Below are 23,323 nucleotides of genomic sequence, written 5' to 3' on the forward strand. Positions count from 1 at the left end.
AACCAACGTTTCAAATCTGTTATAAACTTTTGAAAATGTGGATGTGAATTACTAATCAAAGTAGCTAGGTTCCCTGTTATCTTAGGCTCATGTGTTGACTTCATAGATATGTATACCATATGAAGAACACCAAGATAAGTAGCAATGTAAAGTTTATTTTTAAGCAAATTTCATTATTTGTTGCTCATAGTAGTGTTTTGGCTTTATTATGCTTTAGATGCTTTAGAAGAAGAAATGATTTGCTGGCAATGTGCATGATGCCTTCCAATATAAATATTATTTTCTAATTTATAAGTAGTCACGTCCATGGTTTTGGTGAAATATAACCGGGTTAGTGTGAAACTCAGGCTGTCGGAATTAGGTATTGTACTTAAACCGTGAAATTCATACTTGCACTTGAAATGCACTTGTGATGTGGCCGGCATAACGGACACCGCAGCACTAATTGAGATTCGGGACTCGAATCGAGACTCCACCACAAGTCACTCAAGATTCGAATCGCACTAAGTGTGGGCTGTTATAACAACACATAGTAATACCGGTAGGCTACGTACTGTATGCCGTAGCAAAGGAAAGGGGAGGTGGTTTATTTGGTCGAATTGACGTTCGTAGCTGCTTGGACATCTCTTTGGCTGTTTTTTTAATCACCAGAAGGTTTGGCTGTGGACGAGGGGCTGCTGCCAGAAAACTGACCACCACACTGGCACTCTTTTCTGTGACAGACATTTAGCTAGCTAGCTACCTGCTACTCTACGTGAGTTCTGTAGCACTCTGTTGTTCTGTGCTAAAGTCTAGCTACATAGTAATTTGTGCTGTAGCTTACTCCAAGGGAGCAAAAGTAAGTTAGCTAGCTTGTTCTTAAGTAGTTTTTCGACAGATCAGTGGACGATTTGAAGACACTGACGTTAGTTCGCTTTCAATTTGAAAATGTTGAGTCCTGCTACTAACGGGGACTCGCTCCACGTTGTTGAATATGTGGAGGAGTATTTGGACTTAGTCGAGTCATTACCTTTGGACCTACAGAGGAGTGTGTCTCTGATGAGAGAATTTGACGTGAAATACCAGGGTAAGTTACCTGTTTTCTGTGTTTTTGTGTGTGTGCAATTTAGCCAACATTCGCCTTCTTGATTCTTCTACACATCAAAACCGCGGGGCGGAACAAAAGATTTCAACACGCCAACAGTTTTACCTGATTATTACATTGTGATCGTTAGCTAGCTAGTTAGCAGTGGTGTTGTATTGACTGGCATAGCGAATTAAACTTTATTTGAGATGCGCAATGGCGTTTTCAAAAACGCAAACGACAAAGTCAAGATTAAGCACAACAGCATTTCATGATGGCTGTGGACTGAATCTAGCTAACTCGACATTGCGGTGCCTGACCGCTAAGTTAGCTTGCTGGTTCCCCAGCTGGGGTGACTGAATACCATTTTTAGCTGGTTCTCAAAAAATGAATGTGTCACCGACCATGTCATGACATACATGCTAGTAGTGTTTTGTATCGAACGATATACGCTTTTACTAGCTAGCTAACTTAGCTAGCTATCGACAGCTCCTTGCCTGGAAATCTCGCAACGATGGTTACTTATATTTAGATCCGCTTATATTTATGTAGTATCGCAGTAGCTAGCTTGTTTTTTTTCCCCTGTGTTTGTTGTTGGGAGCAGTGTTGAAGTACAGTAACTGGCTAGGAAAGTAGTTAGCTAGCAATGGTGTTAAGTAGCCTTAGATTCATTAAACGATGTATTTCAACTTATGTATAAACAGGGGAAATGGTGTGACGGGCTTCCAGTGTATTTGGATTGATTATTTTTACAGTGTTTTGTTATCGGTAACGTTTGGTGAAGTGGTTCCTCATCACAGTAGCACCCTTCACGCCCACTATAGTACAGCTAATCTCTGGCTGTGTCGAAATCGTCGCATATATTTGGATATTACACATATCCCCGCCTTTAACAGATTGTGATTGGATATATGGTATGACGTAGAAGTACCCGTTATGTACTCAGTGATTGGTTGTAGCGTCGCCTGGGTCCCCTCCCGCTATTGCTGTAGAGTCAGATGTGTTTTGATTGGCATGTTGACCATAATAGGTTTTTGATTGTTGTTTCAGTGTTGATTGGATAGAAAACAAGCACCGAAAGAGTTACACCCGGTCACTTTCCTTTTGAGAACAATAGTTTTCCTCAAGGTTTTGGAAGAGCCTCAGTCACCCATGGCACTGTGCATGAATTTAAAAGGGAAAATAATGGTGAGCTAGTTACATTGAAATTATAAATCATTTTCCCCATAACTGCTCATACATTTAATATCTTCGTATAGACCACGGACAGGTACGTTTTGTGTGTGTGAAATTGTACTGTTTTAGGAGTCTGCTAAAGGTCTCAGCATGTTAACGAAATGACTTCATTGTTTGGTATGCTGAACGGAATAACCTAATGATTTTATGAATGTAACTGAAACCTGACTGTAATACAGCCTTTACATGTCAGCCTACATATTTGTGAATGCCAAAATGGAAAACATGCATGTAAATAAACGCATGATGGAGATGAACAGTGTGGTCAATCTGTGTACAGTTGGTCTAGTAGTTGTGATGTCATCAGGTGCATTGTGGAAATGTTGCAGAGATCCTGGCAGAGCTGGATGAGGTCTATGAGAAGCTGAAGAAGGAGGCAGACCCGGTCCAGAGGAAGCGGCTGATGCACTGCCTCCAGAGGGTGCTGATCCAGAGCCAGGAGCTCGGGGACGAGAAGATCCAGGTCGTCAGCCAGATGGTGGAGCTGGTGGAGAACCGCAGCCGGCAGATGGAGGGCCACATGGAGCTGTTTGAATCACGCCAGGAGCCAGCGGACAGCACCCCCGTGCCTGGCTTCACGTGCCAGGACCACAGACGAGACGGGACACCGAGCTCGGTCGACAGGCCCAGCAAAAAGCGGTCCCGGCGGCAGAAGAACATCGAAAACCGGGAGAACTCCAATGGCAACCTGGACCGCCGGGATGAGGTGGGTGCTGGGACCCCCAAAGAGAAGAAGGCCAAGACCTCCAAGAAGAAGAAGCGGTCAAAGGCCAAAACAGAGAGGGAAGCTTCCCCCGCCGACCTGCCCATCGACCCCAACGAGCCCACCTACTGCCTGTGCGACCAGGTGTCCTACGGGGAGATGATCGGCTGCGACAACGACGAGTGTCCCATCGAGTGGTTCCACTTCTCCTGTGTGGGACTCAACCACAAGCCCAAAGGGAAGTGGTACTGCCCAAAATGCAGGGGGGAGAGCGAGAAGACTATGGACAAACTCCTGGAGAAATCCAAAAAGGAGAGGGCTTACAACAGGTAGCTTGCTACCTGGAAACGCAGATGGACAGATTTCTGAAGATGAAGGTCATGTTTTGTTTTTTCTGTTTTCTTCTCTAGCACAAGGGCTTTGTACTTATGTTGTTTGGGGCTGACTTAACACAGGTAGTCCTATATTTACAAATGCCCAAATAATACATTTTTTTCTACAGCGTTAGTTATAATAAGGGAATTCACAGTGTAAAAAAAGGGATCACTTTTTAGCAGACTTTTTGTATAGCAAAATGCGGTGCACTTAAAAGGCAGATCATATTGTCTCTGGCAGCTTGAACAAGATACAGTGCATCTCCAAAGAATGTCTATGGCACTGTAAGAAGGATCTCCAACTGCAGTCTTTAAGTTGAAAATTTTGTTCCTGCTTCAGTACGTTCCATCACCAGAACTCGATGCCTTTCTCTTTAAGTTCTCAACAACCGGAGCAGTGGCAGGAACTCCCTAGTACCAGGAATGAGAGCAGCAGGTCTCTGAGATGTTCTCCAAGATGGTGTATGTTTTGTGTCCATTTTTGCTAGTGTGCATCCACCTCATTTGAGTTTACTTTGCTCTTTGCTGTTATGCCTGGATCCATGTCAGTGATATGTTTGCATCATCACAGTGCATCTTGGCCATCTTTCACCAGTAATCACACCAGAAAAAGCTAAAAAGCTAGTAAAGCCACAGGCCCCTCCAGTTCTTGCTTCCCTCAGCAACCTTTGAACTGTATTAGTGTTTTATGGAAAAATGTGGCTGCCCTGAGCCAATCAGATTGCAAAGAAGATGAATGTGTCCAAAAAACTCTGGCACCATGGGCAAATCAGTGTGTTATTTTATTGTGAAAACAGGAGTAAACCTATTTGGTAAAACTTTCATACAGGTCACAGCTGTGTCTGCAGGATGTGTTACCATAACCGATATTGCAGGTCCTGGTGACATGATACAGATCTAACATTGGATTTTCCCTTCAGTTTTTACAGTGTCTGTTTAAACGGCACCATATAAGAGTAACTTGTGATATTTAGAGGACATGGTTTGGTCATTGCATATGACACCAGTCATGACTACATTTTGTGCTCGTCTCCCTGTTATTTTTGTTTGCAGCTATATTTATATTTATGTAGCTTTTATTGTATAGTGTATTTACAATTTTTCTCTATGAAGAGTATATTTTCATATATCTCTGGTTATGAGTACATAACCCTAATTTGTACATGTATAATAAGGGGGAAACCATTGTTTAAAATTAGCAATGCAGTGCAACTCGATTGTAAATACCTGTTCGAGTTTACATGCTTGCCTGGAAGGACTTTAAGAAAGCAATCCTCAGGTGGTATCTGTGACTCCCTGATTTGAACCAATCATAGTGTTCTGCTACAGAGAGCGAAGGCTTGATTTGTTCATACTGTTTAGTGATTGACAGCTTATGGTAGCTCCACCCATTATGGCAGAGTTGTTCAGTTGTAGGCCACTATAGACGTCTTCTTCATCCCTTGATAACTAAGGAACAAAAAATATTTATAATGCCTACTTATTAAAACTGCAACTGCTTGAAACTGTAGTATAGCATTATTCTACATGCCCAGGAGCTTGGTGCCACGAGTAAATACTTTTAGTTATAATGTATTCTGTTATTCCTGTTATTTTGGTTTCCAGAAATAAGTTTTTCAGTATTGTTGTGTTTAGAAATTGATCGTTTACCACACACAAAGGACAAAAGAAGATAAGGACAATACTTTGTTCAGAACATGATAATAGGTCTGCATAGTTTAAGAGCATGCACGCATTGTGTATACCGATGGAGTGTGTATTTTCGAGAGCATTAATCAATAGAATATTGTCCTGTTTTTTTGTTTCTGCTGTCCTCTATGAAAAGGTAGAGCCCTGCACAGTGGGGTTTGTGAAGCCTCACTGTCCCGTCATGAGAATATCTTCCACATGTAGCCGCTACTTACTGTAGTGCCCTAACGTTATCTACTATGGTAGTTGAAATGAATCTGGGCATTACTGCTCAGCAAAAAAGTGCAAAGCAATAATTCTCATCATACCAAGTCAATTGTTTTTTTTTTTTTAATTCGCATGTAAGTGTTGCCAAGGCACATTTTTTATTCTGGATGTGACCACCGAACGTTTAGTGTTGTCATCAGTAATATTTGCAGCACTTGGTTGATAAGACATCGCTAGATGGTCAATTTTATAACCTACATACAGTTTTAGAGTGGAATTGCAATCAGGCTGTTGCTGTCCTCAGTTCAGTAGGAATCAGTATCGGTATCAGTAGACAAAAGCAGAAAAGACTGACACTGTCGGTCTTCCACCCAGAGGTTTTGAAGACCCTCTGTAAAAGTTTTACTGAACATGGTCCTTTCCCCACACACAGAATTACTTTGTTACATGTGACTGAAGATTTTGTTTCATTGATGCATTCTCATTTTAAGATGTTACACATTTTTATATAAAAATACTGTATAAATGTGTCTACTGTATAAATGTTGTTGCTTTTTTAAAAATGTACTTTATTTGAAAATTGTACTTGTATTTTAAGGGCAGCAATGTCATGATTGTGTTGGTATTCCAGAGCAGAGATTGTTCCAACATTAAAAATGGTGCTGTGATCACTCTGAACCTCTGAATCTGTTGTGCATTTCATTCTAGAGGGTTTTTGCCCCAGATGGTTCTAAATGACAGCTAACCCCTATATTGCTGTGGGGAAAAGCAAAAGTGTATGCAATAAACACTGAGGAAGAGGAGGCCAAATTTTCTCTAAGTGCACAGTCATGGAAATCGTGTGAAGATGGTCAATATCAAAAATATGCAGAAGGCACACAGACCGTGTGACTGTGAGCCCCAGTAGCTTTGGTCCTAACATAGACAGGGAACTGCTCAGCCATTGCCAGCTAATGTTCTTGAGAGGCTGAATTAAAGTTCATTTTCCTTGAGCCAGGGACTGTGGGGCAGTGATGAATTTACAATGAGGGACAGTGAGGACGCCACTTCAGTTAACATGAAAGATGCTGGGGGCAAAACCCATGGCTCAGATTTCCACTAAACACTGCAGAGGTCTGTAACGGCCAGAATCAAGGCAGACCTGGCGTTTTAGAGTAAATGCAAAGAGCTGCAGCTTTAAGTGGGCATGAGACTGCACTGGGGATCAGTGCGTATGCAAACAGCTCTCTCTCCTTATGGGACCTTTTGGATTTTAGCCAAACTTACTTACTACATGAGGATAGGGAGCTGGATCCTGACCTCACGACCACAGTGTATCTTGACTGGGGTCAGTGTAACCAGCATACTTTGAGTCCTGTTGGGTAAGTCTATGACTGGATAATCATGTATCCATGGTCTGATTAGATTAGAGGCACATTCAAAGCATAGTTTCCAGCCTGTTAACGTGACTGGTTGACCATTTCAGGCAAGTCTGTGTGCTGTTAAGACATCCAAGTCTGTGACATCACTAAATTTGCACTATTAAAGCATATTCTGTGTGATATGGGGCACCAGTTTAGCACAGTGGCAAGCTGGTTTGATTCCCCACTGCTGCTGTACCCTCAGGTAAGGTACTTAACCCAGCTGCCTCAGTAAATATCCAGCTGTATAAATGGATAACGTGTAAAACTTGTAACCTCTGTCAATTGCTCTGGATAAGAATGTTTGGTAAATTATAAGAATGTAATATCAGACAACAAACTTTGATGGAAAAGAAAGCAACTTCATTTATGTTTCCTATACTGCAACCACTTGAGGTCTCAATGAAAGAAGTGACTGGAATGGACAGGCCACACAACATGAAGCAGAATGCTCAAGTTGAAACAGCTCAACACCTGTTTATCGCATTCACTCAGTAAAGGGACCTGGGTCCTTGCATTTATAAGCTCTGAAAAAAGTGAGCCCACAAACAATTTTTCCAAACCTCCAGACATTTACTAACTAAACAGAAGAGAACATAAAAGACAGCAAGACAACATGTAGCTTTCACACATTTGTGCACGCAAGACAGATCACAACAGAGGGAGTCGGGATCTCTCGTGTCCATCCAAGAGTGAGCTTGGCCTCAAACAGACATCACATGTTTACTACAGGACAGTGAGGGCAGGCCTACACACACAAGATGAGTTTAGAGTCCCAACAGCACCTGGGCCATGCGAATATGAAAGTAAACAGAACTCCTATGATCAAGCAAGAACTGAACAGTAACAGTTTAAGTGGCTGCAATTACTGTCTTTGCTGACCTTTCTTGCCATCTAGTGGCAAAACATGGTACTGCCATTACTCTGGGGGAACTCCCCAGTCAGTAAGTGAAGGGACACTACCTTCTCAAGGATTACCCAGAGCCAGAAGGGCCATAGCAGATTGTTACGATTACTTTTCAAAACCAAATGCATATCAGTCCACTTGGTCACCAAAGGAGAGCGCAGTCACTGATATTCAAGAGAAATCTGAAATGCTGGGTACTTTCAAAGAGCAGATTGGGGAAAGACTGCATTGGAAACGTCTCACAGTAAGAAACAATCCTAGTGTCAGGGCAAAAAAAATTACAAACACTGTCCAAGATGGTGGAGTAGGCGAGTAAAGTGCATGAGAAGGATAAAAACAGAAATGAAGGGGATTATTCGCTACGATGACCCAAAGTTTAGTGTTCCCGAGAGTACGGCAGGTCAACTGTCCCTCCAGCTCTGTTCCACGACGGCAGACACACGTTTCTCATACTCGCGCTTGTTCTCCTGGTACAGCTGGGCTGCCTGGCTGTTTGCCGGGCTGTTGGGGTTAGGCTCATCCAGCAGAGACTGCAGAGAGAGGGAGTATACGTGACAGAAAAGGATCAAGATGGCTGCCAAACAGAAACTACATTTAAAAAGCTAGTTTTTTTTGGCAACAGGCATTTTGCATTCCAAAACCACATCTGTTATGTTAATACTGTGTTAATGCTGTGACAAGCAAAGGAGTGGCACAACTGCTTACAACCTGGAATGCAGATCTGTATTCTAGAATACAACAGGGGCCATTATCGATTCACGGGCCTTGCGAATATTTCCTACCTGGATGGAAGTGAGAATGGATGATACATCATAGGTCGGACTCCAGCGATTCTGCAGAATATCCAGACAAATACTGCCATCGGCATACACTGCCATCGGAACCAGATGGAAATACAAGAAAGGGTTATCTTCCACAATTGCACAATTCCAAGTCAAATAACATGACTGTCACCTGAAAACAATCTCCTCAGTTCATCTATTGAAGAAACATTTGATTTAGTCTTTTTTGGTAGAAATACATCACTGGACCCAGCATTTTCAGTACACTACCACCAGCCATATCTCAACCTGGGACCATTCTGTCAACTCACTTTATCAATGTGGTTAATAACACGATGCACAATGCAGCCAAGAGCGGGCTGGTGTGTGTACTCTGCAACATTGTGAAACCAGGGTATTTTCATCAGTACAATGCAGCAAAGTAAGGTTCTTGCTTCTGTATTAATGCTTTACCACAAGAAACATCACAGAAAGGGAGAACAGTGTGGAAAAGTATGCCTCTTCACTTATTTCGCCATAGTATTATGATGAATAAAGTTTCCCCAACCTTTCGAGAATGCACAACCACATGCTAACTTCCAGCACTCCCATGGGGGTGCCTGTCAGAGCTGATACTCTGCAGCTATGCTGAAAAGGTCAGGTGTTGATGGAGCAAGGTGATTACCCAACACTGAGCTTGTTATTTCAAAACTCTTTGCTTGTAGTGTTTGGTTTGTACCTCCTTCAGGATGCACGTTATATCCTTTACAAGCTAGCCTGTGCATCAGGTAACTGAAAATAGCATCCGCATTGTGCGCGGAGAGAGGCTGCAAACACAACTCCACCATGGTGCATTAACATGGTACTGAAGGGGCAGACTGAGAGAGAGAGGTAACCCTCAACACTGCTGGAACTGATCTGAGCTGGGGCACACCTGCAGAAGTTCAACAAAAAGCAAATGACCGTTGTGAGCTACCTCCAAACCGACAAGGTACAGGCTGGGTACACTTCAATGTGGCCAGCGAGAACAAAGTGCAACAAGTTATATCATAACCTTAACAATGCACCCAGAGTTGTTCCTGAAAGACATCAGTATGTAATCATTTCATTTTCATTTAACAAATACCTCTCTTTTCAAGTCTCTGGAAAACAGAATCTGAAGGCATGCTCCAAGCACACTGTGCAGCACCGTTTCTATTACAGTGCTGACTGGTTCACTCTGCCCATCACTGTCCCTCTGTGTCTCTCCTTTCAGAGAACAACCTCAGCTGCGACTGAAATGCTAGCCTGCCTCGCTGACTTCATGTGCCCTATTCTTAGGGCCCTGTGTTTTTGGCCACCGGGTCTCATAGCCTGTAATTCAGTCCTCCAACAGAAAGGTGCCAATACTCTGTTCTCATGAAGGCACTTGTTGAGTGAGCAACTAACAATCTTCCCATTACAGTCCACAATTCATCTCAATTAGTCCTTATATGATCACTAATTATGTGCCAATACACACTGTTTCAAAGAGTAGCAGTCACAGTTATAGATACATATTTATCTGCTTTTATTTGGCAGGATTCACCATTATGTGTCATTAATACAGTGCATTGTTTTCAAGTAAGAAACTGTTTGGCAAACTGGTGATTTAGGGTTTTTCACTTATTAACAGAAAAGACACACTGAATCAGGAAAGGTCAGTGACACTAACAGAATGTTCTAAAACTCAATTTCCTATTATGGAATAACAACAAGCTTGTGCTTCTGTGATGGATTAACATAGCGGAAGCAGCGGAAACCTGCCCACAAAAAGGAACACTCCCAGTATCCATGGAGTTTGTGACCACTGACAAATATGGTTTAGCCTTTTGGGATGACTCCTGTTTCAGGCTTAAATTCATTTCACTCAATTGCTCTGCTGTGTTACTTGGCTTAGATTGTGTAACCAGCCTCCTCTGATTTCCAGCGAGCACCAAACCTTGCAACTGAATATAGTTGGAGGGTGTACCCATATCAAAACGGCTCAGTTCTGGGCCACGCTTTCAGAACGCTGTGAGCTTGTTGGAAGAAAAGCAAGGTTTTATTTTTACACTGATCGGGATAATAGTAATTACTCTTTTTTCCGTGAATGTTAACAGGTTTTAAACAATTTGTTTGAAAAAAAAAAAAAAGTATCGTTGTGCCTGTGCTCTGTACTGTGAACCCACTGTCTTTGTATTGGGTGGCCTTGGATTTGTTTTGCTTGTGTGAGTTGTTGGATTTATTATGTCTATTATGTCCTTTTGCAGCTGGGCAGTAGGAACTGAGACCCCCTTTTACTATATGTGCTAACAAGGGAATGTAGTTTGGGACAATCCATATCTCCCAAGGGACTATATCAGTTAACCCACTTACTCAGTTTAGCGCAGTTCAGCAGTACAGCTGTGCTGGTTCTGATATGTTTACCAGCGTGCTACTTTACCACTGTCAAACCACCATTTTTGTTTTTTTCCCCCACCTACAGCTATTAACTATTTTAATTTTCAGTTGTGGTCCAAAGATAAAATTTTGCACAAAATATGCAGTTTATCTATGTGAATGCAATTCACTGAATGGGTGTTGCTGCACAAGTTTGTTCAAGAAGAAGAATTCCTCCATTCTCTCATCTAACCCATTCAGCTGATGCAATATTTTCATAGACTGTGCCAAAGTCATTATGTATGTACAACACCAATAATTGTAACTAGTTTGAAAATTCAATAGTCAACTGGATTTTCCTGCATCAATAGTATGCTTTCAAAGTCCACAAATTTCATTAAAACCAAAGTTGTAATTATAAAATATGTTCGCACCACAAGAAAAATGTAAAAGTTAATTACAACCAATCAGTCCCACTTCAGTGGAATTACAAATTTTGGATGCTGGCCCATGTTCCTTACGAGGAGACAAAAACTCTTACCGTTTGGATGAAACATTTTTGAGACAAATCGAACTGTGGGAGGTTTATTTGGATATTCCTCTGTGAAGTCCACTGTCAGCTTGAATGTGCCTATGAAAATGGAAAGATTGAAAAATGTTAAAAAATAATCACACTGGAAAAAAGAGAGTTTACACACTTTTCTGCTTCCATCTGAATGTATGCGCATACAGAAAACAAGGATGTCCACTGAATCTAGGGAAGCACGTATGCACCTTTACTTTGAAGAGAACATAGTCTGTTGTTTCTTGGGAAATCAATTTCGAAGTGAAAGCAGGGCGAATTGCTTTTATGCAAAGGGGGGTTTACAATTTGGATATAATCGCGTTCAATCACCCCTCCCCTTCTCGTCCAGATAAAGGACTGAGAGTCCGTATTCTCGTGATAAATCCAGAAAAAAATATCATCGCATTACGTCTTTGCCTGGCATATCCTCAAAAAACATTTCAGCACAGATTACCACTGAATATCCAGACAGAACAGTCAAGCATCCAAACAAGTTCTCACCGTCTTCAAAGGGTGTCCCTTCAGGCCTGCAAAGTAGAACCATAGAAGATTATGCTAATACATCCCAGAAATATGTCTGTTCCTCGAGAGCAGTCACGTTTGTAAATACAGACACCCTAGTACCTGTGACAGTGTAACTCTATCTGGCTAACCACTAACCATACAACGTTTGCGTTAGCAAATTCTTGAATAAAGACACACATCAATAGCAAACCAAGTACGTGAAGATAACCATTCGGATATGGGCCAAGTACTTGTCCAGGGAGGTTCCCGGCAGCGTATAGTCAGCTAGCTGTCCTACTAATATTTTCCTACGATGGTTTTTGTGCAGTAGTTTTAAAGTACACGTGTAATTTCAGAGAGCTGTAGTGGCGGCGTTTCTCCTTCTTACCCGAATATCACTGCGTTCCACACCATGATATTGTTCTCAGACGGGGCTCCGCTAACGCCAGCTGGGGGATCCTCCTGTAGCCTGCGGGGTCAGTACAAACATTAGCTAGGGAGCTAAACCAAGTTCCGTTTGTCAGCTACAATCAGATGAGTCCGATGACAGCTGATACTGAAATATTTGAACCTGAACTTGATCAGCAATTATTCGATATATAACTAAGTATCTCACAGCAACATTTTCAAATAATTGTCTAGCTGAGACCGTCTGATTACGTAAGACACTGTAGCTTGCTTCGGAATGGAAAATGCTAATTCTGCAAAGAAAGGTACCTATGTGAGTTAGTCTAGTTAGCTAACATTGGCTAGCAAGGCGAGCGGCAAGCTAACAGTTAGCTAGTTATTTGTGTTAGCCAGTTAGCTAACGATAGTTGACTCATTTGGGTACCAAACGATCGTAACGTCCAGCATTTGTCTACTTTGACAGCTAGTACTCTGATGCACTATCGCGTCGTTCCCACCACGTTAGCTGTATTTTCTGAACGTCAGACCGACACATACTCGTAACGTTAGCCGGCTAGTGATCTAGCTATTGATAACAGAACAAACCGGACAGCCCCGGGGAGATTTTTCAACTTACCGTTTAAAATCTCTCATAAGTCGCCTTCTCGCTGGTGTAGACATGATATAAGGTTAAAAATATACAGTTTTTTTATTCTGACAAACAAATCTGAATTAACTTTAAAGCAGTAGTCAGCCGGCTTAAATAGAAAGCTATATGTATTGTAAGTACGAACAGCCTCCTTGTCATTCAAAAGCTCCACGATGAAAGACCACCTCCCGGATAATGCAGGGGCTCATTGGCATATTCAAAAAGGAACCCAGGGCGATACTACAACTTCTCCATAGGGAGCCCCTGTTTATTTTACAATAGTACTCACGGTAAAATGTCTAAACTTTATATAATAATTTTTTTCAGATATATATTCGATAAATTAGGTGTTATACACAATGTGTATGTCATGAGCTCGAAGATAAATTCAACTATTGTGTGCTATTAATGACACGAAGCCCCTAATTTCCTTCCTGAGATGGTATGGCGCTTCTCGGAGGCGTGGTCTCACTGACGTATACGGGGATGTGCAAGGTCAAAGTATCCCTAGCAACGAAGGTCGGCGAAGGCGACAGGTTACAGAGCAGTGTCTAGACACGTGAGACATATGGAGCGGATAAATGTGTAAAGGGATTGGTAACGCTAATCGTCCTGTATTCTGACACTACGCTCAGTGGCAAGTTTACGTACACTTGGTGAAAGATTTTGATAGAATCTTTCTGTTATGAGGATTCTCTCATGTTAGTGGCTATATTGAATATCATCTCCCCTCTGCCTTGAAAGTGAATGCTGCTGGTCCAGGAGCTGTCCCCCTGAATTTTGCCATACAGTCATGTAACTGAAGCCTTTGTCGCCCTGTCTCAACAAACAAGGTTGTGATCTCGCTGGAAAAAAACAAGGTTTCTTTTTACATTGATCAGAATAACAGTAATTATTTTTTACTTGAATTTTGTAACAGGTATTAACAATCTGTTTAAAAACAACACTGTGTCTGTGCTGTGAACCGATTGAGCTTATAATGGATGTGAATTGGTGATTTCATATTTTTGCTCCCCTCGCAGCTACGCAGTAGGAACTGCGACCGCTTTTATTGTGTGTGCTGACAAGCGAAATTTTGACAGAATTTGCATCAGCGCCTTAGGTGTCAAACGCGAACTCGGTGGCGTCGCTTTACAAAAAAGGTGCACGTGGAGTTGGTGTGTACAGTATGCCATCCGTGGATTTGTTGTCCACCGAGCCTGCTTCTTAAATGGTCTATTTTCAATTTTCCTCGTGCACATGTCACCATAATTAAAATGTTACGTAAAACAGAAGATTGTAACGGGCTGCACTTTCAGTTGCATCCGATCAGTAACGTAAGTTTTATATAAGGTGGTAGGCGCGGCATGAATGAGTGTTGCATGTTACACATTTTCAAACATTTTCTGTGTTTAATTTTGTTTGTAATGTATTGTGTGCTAGGATTTCTAATAAGAGCACAATTCTATCTGCCACAACGCCTGTGCCGTGGCGGTGTGCTGGTAATTCAACTGAGCAGCCTTGGCGTACATTGTCAGCTTCATTTATTATTCCGGTGTAAAGTATTTTCAGATTTACCTAACATAACCTCTTAGCCTTCAGTATCTGGGTTTTATTATACTAGTCTACGTTAATGGATTTCTTTAAGCTATATTACCAATTAATTATCTTCTGATGGCATATTAATATAATTACTATTCCTTTTTCGTCTTTTTTGGCTCTGTCACCTGTGGCTGTGTGGTCGTCTGTCATTAAAATGATAGCAATATACTTGGTACTGAACAATGATCTGTGAGAGCAATTATACTATTAAATCAGCTTTCCATTCTAATTCTGTTTTCACAACTCTTTGTTACAATGTAATCAATTAGCCTTTGCTTTTAATGCAGCTTCAGCATGGTATGGTTGAAGCTGTACCCTTATATATTAGTCTGTAAATCCTAGTAATCGCCAAAAAAAGTCAAAGTTCAATGCTTTACAGTGCAAGTCTATTTCACCTTTCTAAAAATTCCAAAGGCCAGTCAATATATTACTAGCTAATCTTTGTACATTTACTTGTTTATTCAGGTCATGTCCTGATCCAGTTTCATATGTGTGGCTTTGTCATACAGAGCAGCATGGCACACTGCCCTACTTAACCCCCTCCCTCCCTCACACACACACGCACAGAGCTGAGTCATTCTGGGATGTGAGCAGAGAAATCCATCTCATAATCTTTCCTCTTATCTGTAATGTCACTTGTGTGCAGCGTGCATATGCACTAGGAGTCTGAGAAGCATAAGGAATCACTGTACTTTGAGTGTGAATCGCCAATGGGAAGTTTCTACAGCAAACGCCTTTCCACACCTTTCTCATAAAATGCAATGAATGCAGATATTAGACAAAAGGGACCTTTCCCTTTGTTAGATGAACTTACATGTTCTTCTCACCATGTGGCATGCCAGAGAAGGGAGGGGTGAAAGAGCACTCTTAATTTAGAATGAATTTTATATTAGAGCTCCTGCTAATGTACTTTCATAAAAACATATTAAAGAGATCAAGTTCTGGTGTAATTCAATTCACCACATGGATACCAATCACAAAGAAAATCAATGAGAGCATCAGACAATATTTCCAGTAAAAACTGATGTGATTCTAGAAATGATGTGATAGGTAAACTCCAAGGCTAAATCTAATGGGCAATATGTTTACAATAGTCTCCATACATACACTCTCTCACTCACACACACATATAGAAATACACTTACACGCAAAATAAAATAAATGTCAACTGAAGCTGCAAGCCCATCCAATGTTCACTAGAGGGTGCAATAGAACAGTCAACTAAAATCATTGCTTCACAAATGAACTCTCTGAGGCAAAAATAAAAAGATGAGAAGGCTTTTGATGCTTGCCTCGCATTTACTTCATCAAAAACAACATACTTATCACTGATTTATCCCAAACATTGTGTCATGTCAGCCTTATCTCACATACCTCAAATGGATTAAGAACCCCAGATTGATGTTTTACACCAGGGTTCAGCACCATGGACAGAGTAGATGCTTCAGAGCCTCGGCCCATTCAAGCACTGTCTGGATCCAGAACAGTGGATAGCAGTAAAACATTAAATAATATATTCAGTTTGGGCATTAGTGTAAAATTGACAAGGATCCATTTACTTTCACTTAGGTATAGAAGGACATGACAGTTCTGGCCAGGGGTAGTAGCAATGGTCGGCACTCGAATCCACTTGGGTATTGTCTGACTATCTAATGGAGATGTTACTAAAATCAGGGTCTGTTAATGCAGTTGCCAAGTCATGGGTTGTCACTGCACACTTTTGTTGTGTAAAGACTAATTCTTTGCTCCTGAATTGCTCTCTATTTGTAGGAAGGACAATGATGTTGAGTTCAAGTTCAGTAAATCTGTCATTTACAATAAATCTTGTTTTTGCACCTCATTCTGCCTCTCTATGCCAATTTAAGAGAAACCAACCTTCAGCTTTTTTGATTTGTATTTCAGCTGTCAGGCTACTGTCACTTACATGCATAAAAACACCACATTTAAGAGTTTACATCTGCAGTTTAGATATTTGAGATTTTCTGTGAGTTTTGTGTGCATTTGTAGTTGTCCATGATGTATGGTTAATTCAAAACACAGTGAATGTTGTGTTAAAAATCTCGCATTGATCATTTTGCCTTGTGTGCCTTTTATTCTACAAATAATAGGGATACAGCATGTAAATGAAATCTGATTGAGTCACTTGGTAAAATTATGGCAGTTAAAACAGAATATGATTTGATCTAATTACAAATAACTCAGGGCATCCATCAGACGTCCAATGAATAGATAGAGGAGAAAGACATGAATCCCCATGCGAATACATACTGTCCTATGTAAAACACACCAAAGTCTGAATGAGGTGATGAATTAATAACTCCGTCCAGCAGGGGGTGCAATTACATTTAGTCTCTCATAATACCCAACAGTTATTTTTCAGGCGCGCAGTCCTAGAGGGCACAAAGTTTCTCCTGAAGATGAAGGGAGCAGAATTAAAAACGGTATCTCGACAGAAGATAGGATCAGAGGTAGTCACTCAGTGAATCCTGTATTCACAGTCCCATTATGTTAAAAACCTCTTAAACGAGATAATGTTACCACCAGCAAACCAACAGATATTGGACGAAGGGATAGTTTCTTAGTCAGCTAGCCAACTAACCTGCCCGTTTTATTTAACCAGACTTTCTGGGCAGCCTGGATGGTTTGCAGCGCCAGTAACATTACTAATTAATGTGAAATTACCAGCCAATAAGAGGAAACCACTAGTCTAGCTAGCTGATTATCGTCATAACGTACAGCTGTACGTTGTGTATGAGCAAAACATTTGAGAGGACAGTAGCTACGAGATTTTGAACCGTTTAGCTGTCAAGCCAAGGCATGCCCTACTCCTCCGTCACCACTGACTTGGTGCGATATGACTTTAGTTAGATAAAAGGCTTAATACATCATAGCAGGTGTTAGCTATCTCGCTAGTGTCCACGCTCAAAATACGAACTTTTCACAGATAACAACTGTGTTTTTCCAATGCCCGGAAGATGGCGCCATTGTAATTTTTTGGAAAACGGAGGGAATGTGCTGTAGTAGAGGATTGTCAACTCTTTAAAACTGCGATAAAGCATGAGACGTGTGTGACTTTTCTGAGCGTTCCCCCCACCTTAGGTGTCAAGCCAAGAATGCTATGTGAGAGTCAGGAAAAGAGATCTGGAAAGACTCACCACAGAAGTCATGCAGCTCCGTGAGTTCCTGCCCAGAGTTCTCAACGGGGACCTGATCGAAATGCTCCACAAAGCTCGGGCTGCAGAATCAAGTAAGAAATAAAGTCCACCCCAACCTCTGACAGTTTCCCAAAGGTGATGAGAAAGAGCATCCGTGTTCTGCGCTGCGCCACAAGGGGGCAGCGTACAATGAAATCGCTCCCTTCTTTGTCAGGCGATAACTCAATACCTGCCAGTGAACGAGGCTGCTTTCCATGAACACGCAGTCAGCAGACCGATCGTGTCTTGACTCATACACCTGGGTTTAACCTAAGCAAGGTTTCAGGCTTCAGTCAGAATACTGTTCCAAAAATACACCTAAAAACATTTTTTTGCAAGAGGTTTTGCTTCCATTTGCTCAAATCCCAGCTGAAACTTAAAACATATAGAACTCTATACGTTTGTCTGTCACCCTCTCTAAATACAGATTGATTCCATCTTCACATTTAATGGAACAAGGAGGCAGTATCACTGTACAGTCAACTGTTCATATTTGCATACTCCATTTTATTGCATAGTATGCAACTGGCCCCATTTTCCTTCTGATTAATATCATTTCCCAGTGGTTCTAAGCATATAAGCAGTTCATGGCTACGCATTATAGCTCTCGAACAGATGCTGCATTTGGGATCATGGTCTTCAAAAGCAGTGTGCGACCCAGGGTATCTCTCTCTCTCTCTCTCCCTCTAACACCATCTCCTTCCTCTCTCTCACTCTCTCCCTCCCTCCGTTGCGCTCTGTCTTCTCATCCGTCTCACCCCCTGTTCTCCGTCTCACCTCACACTTATTTCTTTCTCCATGCTCCCCCTCCCCCTGTTTCCCATCTCTCTTTTTTCTCTTTCTCTGTGCTCTCTTCCTCTTTCTCTCCCCCTCTCTCTCCCCATGCTCCCACGCTCCCCCTCTGTCTCTTTCTCTGCAGCGAAGGCCCGCATTGAGCAGGAGCAGGAGCAGTTGAGGCAGGACTGCCAGCACCTCCGCTCTCGGCTGGACGCTGCGCAGAGCGAGTGTCAGAGGGAGAGAGAGGTGAGAGGGAGGGCAGTGTAGCTGGACAGCCACCTGCTAATGTACGTTATGTCCGCTAACAGTGCCAACGACGGCCCTTTCAGAGTGCCTACAAGATGTTACAAGACATGCCAATTACCGCTTGCCATGTTTCCAATGTCAAGAACATTTATGGTATTGGTAATTAGAAAAAAACTAAAAATATATATTTATATTTAATATTTAAATAACTTTTGAGTTTGCACCAGGTTATTTTGCGCAACATACACTGCATATTCAAAGGTCAGTTGCCTGGGATTTATAGACTTTCCACAGAGTTTTTCTAACTTTGAGTCCACACAGTTCTCAAACCAAAAGACCCACTGATGTGAAATGGGTATATATAACGTTAGGCCCATATCTCAGACTGAAAAAAGCAGTATGAAGCACCATTTTGCCAGGAGGTGCAGATGTGGTGTATAGGTGTGTGTGTGTGTGTGTCTGCAGGAGAAGCTGGTTCTCCGGGAGCAGCTGTGGGAGGGCCGGGAGCAGCTGCAGCAGCAGGCGGAGTTCTGCACAGCGTTAGGCGCGGCCGCCTGCACGCTGCTCTGGAGCGCCTCCAGCAGGGAGGAGGCCGTCAAGGACATCCTAACTGACGTGAGCGCGCTTACTGTTGGCTACTGTCTGTGAGCCGGCAAACAACGGTCAACATGACAAAAAGCGTGTTTACTCATGAATGAGAAGGTGATGTGACAGAGCTGAGAATTTCTGACGTGTGTGTGTGTGCGCGCGTGTGTGTGTGTGTGCGTGTGTGTGGGTACAGGGCAAGGTGGATGCTTTCCTGACTGTTGCAGGGCAGACTCTTGAGAGCTTTGTGAAGTCTCTGGGGGAGGAGGAGACGAAGGCAGAGCAGCAGGACCTCTGCTCCAATGAGAGCCGGTTTGTCCTGGCACTGGCTGGCACCATCACCAGTGAGTGGAGGAGTGCAATCCCAAACTCCCAGCACCTGCAGCCAGTCACAGGGCTGGCTCACAGAAGAACACACCCCTCCATACATTAACCAATCACAATGTTAACTCACAGAAGAACACACCCCTCCACACATTAACCAATCACAATGTTAACTCACAGAAGAACAAACCACTCCATACATTAACCAATCACAATGTTAACTCACATAAGATCGTGCCCCTCGAAACACCAGTCACAGGGGTAACTCTCAGAGGAATACACCCATCCAAACACACAGTGGTTGGGGGTAAAAAGTGAAACCATGTAAGCGCAAGTAATTCAGGAGATTCATATTGAACTTGACGTTGTTGACATTGATATTGAAAGTGTAATTGGAAGACCGTGTACGGATTTCTAAACCACAAACATATCCTGTGTGTTGCTCACTCAGAAATGCAATACGTAAGTTTGTAATGGTTTCCAATTGTGAGATGTGCAGTTGATGGCCAGAATTTGGTACTGCACTGATTTCAGTAGTTCAGCAACATCCTTATTTATCTGTATTGTAACAGTGTGGTGGGGAAACAACACCATTCAGAATGGTATTGTTGGGTGGGGGTGTGTCTTTTTCACCAAGCGATGTTGTTTTTGATTGTATTCTGTCAGCATCTGCTCTGTTGTCCATTAGACATAGCTGCGGTGACGTGTGGGCGGGACTTCCTGTCCACCTCGGCTCACGTCCTGTTGGACACGCTGACGCAGCTGTTGGAGATCATGAAGCCAGGGGTGTGCCCGAAACTGAAAGTGTAAGACAGCGCTATATATTGACACAAGATCTTCATGGTGTTCACTCAGGGCTTACAAACAGATAATATAGACTGAATCATATTTGTGACAATAGTACACATTGCCACATTGATGCAGATGTATTCATATAACAATGGCGTGCGTCTCCAGGTTGATGCTGATGGCTCTGTATAATGTCAGCATCAATGTGAAAGGTCTGCAGTATATCAGCGAGAGCCCGGGACTCGTTCCACTCATCTGCTCCCTGCTCCAAGGTAGGGACAGCTAATGAGCTTCCTTTGCACAGACGACAGTTCAAACGTCCCAGGTAGTGGCTGCACGCGTCCCATAGAGAGGAACCAGCCCAGAGAGAAGAACAGTGATTGCCGTAAGGACAGATTTAAAGGTGTTGCCGGGACAGTTACTGATACTGAAGAGAATTCTATTGCTCTCACGTAGTCTGCAGTGTTCCATGCCAAATCGTTGCCATGACTTTTCAGCATGGCACCATTGACCTGCCAGACAGTGGATCTGCCACTCACTACTGTGAGGCAACCAGTTCATTTTCATCAAATGATCTTGTGATCTAGTGTCATTCTGCTAGTTATTGGAAAGAATTCATTTTAGGGGAGATACTACTTTAGGGGTTACTTGTCTGGGGAGTGTGTGAATGGGAAACCCGAGGTGGCAATGCTTTAGGGCTGTCACCACTCAAAATCATTGTAAAGCTCTTTAAGGTCCTTGTAAGGAATGGAATCTGCAGTATAAGTTTCATTCTCATCTTAGGTGATATGAGTCCAGAAGTGAATAAGTAAACAATCTGATGTTAACATTACATCACCCCCCCTCTCCCCACCGTCCCTGTTGAGACGCGGACCCCGAGGTGTGCCTCCACGCCCTGCGGCTGCTGCAGTCCCTGCTGCTGGAGCAGGGGGTGCTCGCCCGCCTCGCCCCCGAGCTGATGGACGCCCTCCCCCTCGCCCGGATACGGCAGCTCTCCGCCAGCGGGCACGGCGCCCTGCGACAGGCTGCCCGGGAGACGCTGGAGGACCTGGATGCTGCCGGCGCCGTGCAGGACGGACAGCGCCCCCTACAGGGATGCTCCCCACGCCACGGAGGAGAGGAGCCGTGGCGCAGCAGAACGGCGTGAGATGGGAGGGGTGGAGAACTTCCTATTCAAGTTTGCGGCAGAACTTGGGCTTAATTGCCATAGTGTTCACTTGGGAAAGCAGAATTTATAGATACTGAGTTCACGGTCAGATGTAGCTTAGTACCATGACCTTCTTATGTCCATACAAGGTTTATTACCATAGAATTCACCTCAAGGGGATTTGTTACCATAGAGTTTAGATCCAAAAGGCCATTCACTGCCCCTCTTTCGTTTTGGGAAAGGGACTCTGAAGTAGTATACTGTTATGTGCCCCATGGCAAAATAACAGAGTTCAGGACAAAGCAAATGGAATCTCTTTCAGATAAAAATAAAAAAAGGTTTGGAAAAATGTGAAGGGAACAGGCTTTCTTTGTCTGAAGGGTTCATCCTGGAGTTTGAAAAGCATGGCTGTTTTTCATTGGCTGGCTGGGGGAGGGTACCAGGGTGATGGGGGCTGCTGGGTTACAGCCTCTCTCAGGTGAGTGTCCAAAAGGAGGTGCTGGGCAAAGGTCTTGACCTTAGATGTTTTGTGCACCAGCTTGAGCCTCTGTTGGCTAAGCCTGACTTCATGAATGATGTGATGTCTCTGTTATTGTACCTGCACTGTCAGTCTTAATGGGGTTACACTGACGTGGGTTTGCCGTTGCTGGTTTCAGTGCCACTGGAATCTGTCAGCATGTTAGGGTCCTCAATTTCCATATCAAACCCATCTTAAGCAATGTTAACATTTAGGTCTTGTAGTAGTTCCATGATCTATAAGGCACATGGCACATTTGAAACACCTACTGCGTTTAAAGGTTAGTGATGGCAACCTTTTTGTTTGAAGAACTGAATTCTGTTCTCCAGAGAATGTCTCACACCTAAGTTAGTCACAATACAAAGGTGTGGAGCATAAAAACATGCAAGAACATACTGTCTGTATCACAACTGAGTGAAAGGAAATGCTGTTTTTGACACAATCGATTATATATAGAGCACATTTGATGCCTCAGTTCCAGTCCTTGGTGTCCACTATCAGCTCTTATAGGTGATTCGATTACCAACTGACCTGCGCAACACCTGTTTGTGAACATTCTTATGAACAACCAAAATGTAAAGGCAGTGAAACACAAGTGTGCTGTTTGTGATTTTGGTCACACTATGGAGTCTGCAGATTCCATATCAGCATCATGTTACATGATGTCAGTGACAGCACACAAGCATCCATAGATGTAATGGACACGGTAATGTCAAAGTAAACCCAAAAAAGACCAGGTGATCTTTTTGTTAATTTTACAAGTTTATTTACTTTTTAGGAGACTTCTCAGATTTTGTGCCAGATATCAGTATAACAGGGCAAAAACTACAGGACAGGAAAGATTCGATTACAAAAAAAACGTCTTTGGAGGAGTCGACACAGGAGTGGAAAAGAGTTGGGTGGATGGCCGCAGTGATGGAGTCTCTGGAGTCAACAGTTGACTGAACAACAGCCCGCATATAAGCTTGTGCCCCTTCCTCCTCCTCCCTTCTCTCTCAGGGTCCTAGTGTTACTAAATTGGCCTCTTGTTTTTCCATATCCTCTTTTTTCCCTTGAAGACTAGAAGCTTCCAGGAAGCATGTTGTGTCTTGCTCCTAGTAAGGCTACGTGGACCCCCTTTCTATGATGTTCATGTCTGAGGCATGGCCAAGATCTATACAGCCTTGCCATTGATTGTGATGGGGAGAGAGGCAGGGTGGAGGAAGTGTGAGGCAAATGACTCCTTGGTATTTTTTTCCATAGTTTTTTTCTTTTTCCTTGTCAGGAAAAAGTTGTCAGTCGAGGCTTTGATGGCCCAGGTTAAGAGGTGCAGACACTTATTTTAACCTCATTGTTCTAC

The 23,323-nt window shown here is 42.8% G+C and overlaps 3 protein-coding genes across 3 annotated transcripts; 2 read left to right on the forward strand and 1 right to left on the reverse strand.

The window, feature by feature from the left end:
• The first annotated feature begins 745 nt into the window (after positions 1-745).
• On the forward strand, positions 746-5,725 carry LOC118785710 (inhibitor of growth protein 1-like). Its single transcript, XM_036540588.1, has 2 exons — positions 746-1,066; positions 2,629-5,725. The coding sequence occupies exons 1-2, from the start codon at positions 928-930 to the stop codon at positions 3,333-3,335; spliced, it is 846 nt and encodes a 281-aa protein (XP_036396481.1). The 5' UTR covers positions 746-927; the 3' UTR covers positions 3,336-5,725.
• Positions 5,726-7,175: 1,450 nt separating this feature from the next.
• LOC118785642 (ubiquitin-conjugating enzyme E2 A-like) lies at positions 7,176-13,004 on the reverse strand. Its single transcript, XM_036540462.1, has 6 exons — positions 12,813-13,004; positions 12,177-12,257; positions 11,786-11,811; positions 11,261-11,350; positions 8,362-8,450; positions 7,176-8,109 (listed from the first exon to the last, which is right to left on the reverse strand). The coding sequence occupies exons 1-6, from the start codon at positions 12,854-12,856 to the stop codon at positions 7,981-7,983; spliced, it is 459 nt and encodes a 152-aa protein (XP_036396355.1). The 5' UTR covers positions 12,857-13,004; the 3' UTR covers positions 7,176-7,980.
• Positions 13,005-16,812: 3,808 nt separating this feature from the next.
• LOC118785825 (heat shock transcription factor 2 binding protein) lies at positions 16,813-21,467 on the forward strand. The gene is made up of 8 exons (XM_036540763.1): positions 16,813-16,873; positions 17,505-17,652; positions 18,519-18,622; positions 19,088-19,237; positions 19,404-19,551; positions 20,220-20,337; positions 20,489-20,592; positions 21,187-21,467. The coding sequence occupies exons 1-8, from the start codon at positions 16,823-16,825 to the stop codon at positions 21,465-21,467; spliced, it is 1,104 nt and encodes a 367-aa protein (XP_036396656.1). The 5' UTR covers positions 16,813-16,822.
• The last annotated feature ends 1,856 nt before the right edge of the window (positions 21,468-23,323 follow it).

The sequence above is a fragment of the Megalops cyprinoides genome, chromosome 11, assembly GCF_013368585.1.
Source record: "Megalops cyprinoides isolate fMegCyp1 chromosome 11, fMegCyp1.pri, whole genome shotgun sequence".
Taxonomy (NCBI): Eukaryota; Metazoa; Chordata; class Actinopteri; order Elopiformes; family Megalopidae; genus Megalops; species Megalops cyprinoides.

What these genes read in the sequence shown, in the direction of transcription:
- LOC118785825 (XM_036540763.1), top strand. Translation starts at nt 16,823, where the DNA reads ATGAAGGGAGCAGAATTAAAAACGGTATCTCGACAGAAGATAGGATCA. An exon ending in AGTGTCAGAGGGAGAGAGAG is followed by an intron (nt 18,623 to 19,087) that starts GTGAGAGGGAGG and finishes GTGTGTCTGCAG; the next exon opens with GAGAAGCTGGTTCTCCGGGA. An exon ending in GTGTGCCCGAAACTGAAAGT is followed by an intron (nt 20,338 to 20,488) that starts GTAAGACAGCGC and finishes GTGCGTCTCCAG; the next exon opens with GTTGATGCTGATGGCTCTGT.
- LOC118785710 (XM_036540588.1), top strand. Translation starts at nt 928, where the DNA reads ATGTTGAGTCCTGCTACTAACGGGGACTCGCTCCACGTTGTTGAATAT. An exon ending in ATTTGACGTGAAATACCAGG is followed by an intron (nt 1,067 to 2,628) that starts GTAAGTTACCTG and finishes GAAATGTTGCAG; the next exon opens with AGATCCTGGCAGAGCTGGAT.
- LOC118785642 (XM_036540462.1), bottom strand. Translation starts at nt 12,856, where the DNA reads ATGTCTACACCAGCGAGAAGGCGACTTATGAGAGATTTTAAACG. An exon ending in CTTATGAGAGATTTTAAACG is followed by an intron (nt 12,258 to 12,812) that starts GTAAGTTGAAAA and finishes CTGACCCCGCAG; the next exon opens with GCTACAGGAGGATCCCCCAG. An exon ending in AAAAATGTTTCATCCAAACG is followed by an intron (nt 8,451 to 11,260) that starts GTAAGAGTTTTT and finishes TTCCGATGGCAG; the next exon opens with TGTATGCCGATGGCAGTATT.